The following is a 6,000-nucleotide window of genomic DNA, read 5'->3' as shown; positions in this document are numbered from 1 at the left end:
TATCAAGTTTTAGGGAACTGATCTTAGATTCTTGGGTCTACCTCTCTATCTCACAGCTCTATTTTCCTCTTCATTTATCAGAGGAAGAAATTGATGCCAAGAGAGCAGATGAAGCTGAACCTGCCAGTTAACATCTTCAGGCGTTTTAGCGGATTGATGGAATGATTCCACTCAGAAATGCATAGATGTGACTTATTTTAAGATTTAAGGAGTGATCTCTTGCTCCCTTTTAATGAAACTTTAATAACTCCTAAGAAAATGGTTCAGTGACAAATGGGGATATGCAAAGAACTTCCGTAAGGGCAGTTCGGACAGATCCCTGCGGCTTTTTAGACCCTTACCTGACCAGAAATGTCTTCTTTTCTTCCATGCGTACCTAGGATCAGATGCAGATCCTAATCTGCAGTTCTCTCGCCGGACTTGGATGTACTCCCTATAGTGCATTCTGGGAAATGTAGTCACTAATCAACTAATGGTTCAGAATCCAGTGTTGACAAGTGAGGGCTCAACCCCATCAGTAACCCCGCCTCTTCTACTGGCTCCGCCCCCCAGTTGCTTAGGCAACGAGAGACTCAGAATTTTGCTGATAGGCAAAGGAGTGCTAGTGCTGAGGGAAGATCTTAGAGGTCCCCATGGATAGCTGTGCCACTTCTTGTGGTAGGCATTACTGGTTGGAAGCGGGACCCACGGACTTGCTGGAACGCAAGGGTTCCCTCACCCTCCGCTCCCAGGATAAGAAATATTCCAAGTGTGTGTTGGTGAATTCCTGGTGAGCTACTTTTTGTGTTCCTGGGTGCCTGGGAAAGAGTAAAGAGAAAAGGAAATGGGCAAGTATGAGAACAAGCATAGGAACAAAGTTGGACATATTATAAACAGAGTAGGAGAAAAGAAGGTAAGAGGCAGAAGTAAAAAGAACAGAAAAGTAATGAGACTAGAGAAAGAAAGAGACTAAAGAGCAATGAGGAGAAAGAAAAGGAAAAAAAGCAAACATCTTCAAAGGAAAGATACAGTGGGTGTGAGTGAGATTTTGAGTGTGAAGAGCCTTCCCATGTGCAGTCCCTAGAAAACACCTAAATGAAAATTTAAATTAAAAAATTTCCAGTCTCCATAGTTATGTTCATGCTTTGATTTCTATGGCAACAATGAGTTTAAGGCTCTGGTTAAATATATATGTACATATATACACACATATATATACATATATGCACATGTATACACATATATATAATTTTAATTACTTTTTTCTCCTGCTTATGTCCTAAATAAAAGAACCTGGGCAATTTATTTCCTCTATTACACACACAAAAGAAAAAATTAAAATATAATAATTTTGGATATAATATAATAATCAGATATAAAATAATAATTGTTGGATAGGTTTTAAAGTTTTTCACACAAAATTTTTGGGTGAAGGGGAAAAATAAAGTACTATCCATAGCATTCTTTAGACACTCTTAGGATGTCTGGACATATACAAGTACTCCACATTCAAAGGAGAACTGAACTTCAAGTATCAGGATTTCCTTATTGTACTGAAGTAAAAAGTGGAGATGAATTTCATTGTGCTACATTAGTTTCTGTATTTTTCACCCCCCCACTTCTGTATTTAACTACCAATTTTTGGGGGCCATACCCAGTAGTGTTTATTCCTGACTGCACTCAAGTTTTCACTCCTGGCAGACTCTGAGTGCCATATCAGATGCCAGAGATTGAATCTGGGTTGACTGTATTCAAGGTAAATTCCCTACCCATTACCACTATTGTTTTTAGAGTTCTTCACATTACCTAGGACTAAGCTAGGTTACTTTTTGAAGATTTTTGCTAGACAGAAATTCTAGTTTTTTAAACATAATTTAGATACTGGAGAGATAACATGGAGGTAGGGCAATTGCCTTGCATGCAGAAGGATGGTGGTTCAAATCCTGGCATCCATATGGTCTCCCAAGCCTGCCAGGAACAATTTCTGAGCACAGAGCCAGGAATAACCCCTGAGCACTGCCGGTGTGACACACACCCCCCAAAAAAACAAAAAACCCCAAACATAATTTAAGCATCATAATTACAAACATGTTCATAGATGGGTTTCAATCATAGAATGTATGCCCTCTTTCACCAGTGCAACTTTCCTGACACCAATGCCCCACATTTTCCTCTCCCTTCCACACCCCGCCTATATTCAAGACAAACATTCTATTTCTCTCTCCACTATTGGTGTCATGTTAGTTGTCAGTGCAGTTATTTTACTAACTATGCAACTGCATTCACCACTCTTTGTGGTAAGCTTCATATCATGGACTGGTTCTTCCTGCCCTCATATCTATTGCCTCTGTGTATTATTGCCATGCTGTCTTTTATTATTTTTTTTAATCCCACAGATTAGGGGACCTGAGAGATAGCATGGAGGTAAGGCATTTGCCTTGCATTCAGAAGGTTGGTGGTTCGAATCCTGGCACCCCATATGGTCCCCCGAGCCTGCCAGGAGCGTTTCCTGAGTGAAGAGCCAGGAGTAACCCCTTAGCACTGCTGGGTGTGACCCAAAAACCAACCCCCCCAAAATTCCCACAGATTAATGAGACTATTTTGTGTCTATTTCTCTCCCTTTAACTCACTTCACTCAGCATAATAGTCTTCATATCCATCCATGTTTAGGCAAATTTTATGACTACATTTTTCCTAACAGCTGCATAGATGTACCACCATTTCTTTAGCCATTCATCTGTTTTTGGATATCTGGGTTGTTTCCAGATTCTAGCTTTTGTAAATAGAGCTTTGATGAACATAGGAGTGAAGAGGGCATTTTTGCACTGTGTTTTTGTGTTCTTAGGGAACATCCCTAGAAGTGGTAGTGTTGGATCATATGGAAGCTCAATTTCCAGTTTTTTGAGGAATCTCCATATTGTTCTAGAAAGGCCAGACTAGACAGCATTCCCACCAGCAGTGAATTAGAGTTCCTTTCTTGCCACATCCCTGCCAGCACTGATCTTGTTATTGTGATATATGCCAATCTCTGTGGCATGAGACAGTACCTCATTGTTGTTTTGATTTGGATCTCCCCCTATAGAGACAGGAGAATGATACTAGCAACACACACACACTAGTACTCAAAGCAGGAGTTAGAGATTATTTGTTATTTTAATTTTTTTCTCTTTTACACCTTAACATTTACCATAATAAAAACATAAGCTAAAATATAGGAATACAAAAATCACTTAAAATTTTAAATTATTGGGGCTGGAGAGGTGGCGCTAGGGGTAAGGTGTCTGCCTTACAAGTGCTAGCCAAGGAAGGACCACAGTTCAATCCCCTGGCATCCCATATGGTCCCCCCAAGCCAGGGGCAATTTCTGAGCATTTAGCCAGGAGTAACCCCTGAGCATCAAATGGGTGTCCCCCCCAAAAAAGGAAAAAATTTAAATTATTTTTCATAACTTACCCCCTGTAGCAAATATTCTCTAAACTATCAGAATTTAAAAACACTACTTTATCTCTTACAGAATCTGAGTCTCTGGAAATGGTTTATTATAAGGTTTTAAAAATATCTTTTTAATTACTAGTTTGTTGAGCAAAAAAATAGCCAAACTATTCATGTTTGTTTGGTTTAACCACTCTTTCATTCTTGTCCGTGTTCTTTAATAGTAGATCCTATGCCAAAGTTATTTTTAATCTGCCTTACATTCTTATTTCTTAACCTACACACAGACCCACAAATATGTTCAAACATAGTAATTTGGGAAAAGCACCCTGTATTATCTGGTTCAAGATGAAATCCAGTAGACTCTGCAATCCTTTATCCCTATCTATATTTTTTTGAAAGCTACACTTTCCTATAAAATTCTAGTTGTATTCTTTTCCTGTAAGCTAGTGATTATAGAATTGTGGTGTCTTGACCACTTAATTTCACTCAACTGACATTATCTAAAAATAGAGCAGTTTCATTTGCAAGACTAACTCTTGTAAAGTGGTGTTATAGGATAGGGATTTCCTTGTGGTGCCTGGTTTATCATTGTGTCCAAGTACCTCTGCCTTTTTTCTTTTCTATAAAAACATCCTTTATTGTAAGTAAATGAGACAAAAAAAGATTACATTTATTGGGAAGAGGGAATATAAATAAAAATTCCCAAGTGGACACTTGTGTACCCACCCAGCAGTCATGGCTCGAATTCAAGAGCAGCGGGTGCCTGAGGTTGCAGAGGAGGAGAGCATCTTGGAAATCTCCAGCACCATAGATCTCAGTCTCCAGCCTGCTGGATCCTCAGCTGAAAGTGTCCTGCTGAGAAGCTCAGGGCCATGTATATCTGCTCCTTCACCTTCTGGGGCTGACTCTTAATTCTTTGGTTCATGGGCAGAATTGACACCTTGGTTTCAAGGTGCTCTCATAAGCTATTTGTGCTTTGGGTAGGCCTAGCTCAGCACTCCACCGAAAAAAGGAAGCAATTCTCAGTATAAAGACAGTGAGTCCAAAGACAGGCTTCTCCCAGTGTGGGGTAGAAAGAAAATGGATTTGGTTCAGGATTATATGAGAAACGAGACAAGAATAGATATGGTCCTGGGGCCACCTCTGCAGAAGCCCAAGCCTGTCTCACATAAATGTGGAACAGCTGGCTCATGAATTCAGCCTCTAGTTGAGTAGAACTCGGTGCCTGAGCTGAAGGAAGCCAATGGGCTGAGCAGCTGCCCAGGGACTTACACTGTGTGGCCTCCTGCTTAGTCCCCAACTGGATTGTACTTAGTAGATTAGTGACATTACTTCTGAAAACACTAACTGATTTTCAGAAAGTTGAGTCTTGTGGACGATACTATTAAATCTCAAGTTCAGTCAAGATGACTACATAAAATTAATCAGATAGAGTAAAAAAATAAGAACAGAACAATAATAACAAAAACAAAAACAAAAACAAAAACAAAAAAACAAAAATGAGGCCTGAGAGGTGGTGCTAGAGGTAAGGTATCTGCCTTGCAAGTGCTAGCCTAGGACAAACGAAGGTTCATTCCCCTGGAGTCCCATATGGCCCCCCCAAGCCAGGAGCGATTTCTGAGCGCATAGCCAGGAGTAACCCCTGAGCATTAAACGAGTGTGCCCCCCCAAAAGAAAACAAAAAATAAGAACAGCTGTATAGGGGATTATGGTTATGAAAATCCAGATCCTTTTTCTTAAATGACTATGATATTTGGTGATCCCAAACTTTTGTAGGAAGAAATTCTCTGCTTATTAAATCACTGCTCTAACAAAGCACAAATTATACTAGTGCTATAATGGAAATATGGGTCTTCTAGGAAAGATTTCGTGCCTCGGATGATTGAAGAGGTGATAGAAGTAGATGTTGGTGGATTATCTAGTCTTGATTTGGACTTCCAACTTCTTGTTCTTCCTCAGTTTCTTGGGTTCTCTATTTTCAAATTTCCAATTTATAAGGACTCTCCAGTCACAGCTTTCCAGGCCCTCCTCGGATGCTCCTCCGCATTGGCAAGTGGGTCGCGACGACTGGCATTACAGGGCTGATTAGTTCATGACAAATAGAAAAGGCTTCTGATTTTCTCTCAGGCCCCAACCCAGCTCTTGCTGCTCCACCATTCTAAGCTCTTGGGACCTTCTCTCACTGAGTCACAGAAAACACTCACCTGACCTGTTTTTTGCCTAAATATTCTTGTAATCTTTCACAGATAGACACGAGTGTCTTTTCTCAAGCATGATTTCTTTTATTGATCATTTTCTAGGCTAGGGTGTAAATAGAGAAGAGAGAGGTAAAAGGAATATGGGATTTAGTGGCATTTTGTTTAAAACAACAACAACAACAACAAAGTTGAGTCTGTGGATACTGGGATACTTAGGTCCATGGGTTTTAATAGTGTCAGAGCCAGAACTATTAACTTTGCTGATTTTATCTGGGATGTTACCTTATCAATCTGTGGTATCTCTATGAAATGATGTCTACTGCTCAGAATTCTTTTGGCTACAAGTGAAACACTCAACTTTAACTAGCCCAAGAAGGAAAAAGATGAT

General features: G+C 39.9%; 1 protein-coding gene across 1 annotated transcript in view; it reads left to right on the top strand.

Annotated features, from left to right (window-relative positions):
• Positions 1-619: 619 nt before the first annotated feature.
• CFAP95 (cilia and flagella associated protein 95) overlaps positions 620-6,000 on the top strand; it is an 81,812-nt gene continuing 76,431 nt past the window's right edge. The window contains exon 1 of the mRNA XM_049770989.1: positions 620-769. Coding sequence (XP_049626946.1) covers positions 633-769 — 137 coding nt within the window. The 5' untranslated portion in view covers positions 620-632. The remainder of the gene's footprint in view (positions 770-6,000) is intronic.

Source organism: Suncus etruscus, chromosome 3 (assembly GCF_024139225.1).
Source record: "Suncus etruscus isolate mSunEtr1 chromosome 3, mSunEtr1.pri.cur, whole genome shotgun sequence".
Classification (NCBI taxonomy): Eukaryota; Metazoa; Chordata; class Mammalia; order Eulipotyphla; family Soricidae; genus Suncus; species Suncus etruscus.
This window is presented reverse-complemented; position numbering and strand designations above follow the sequence as displayed.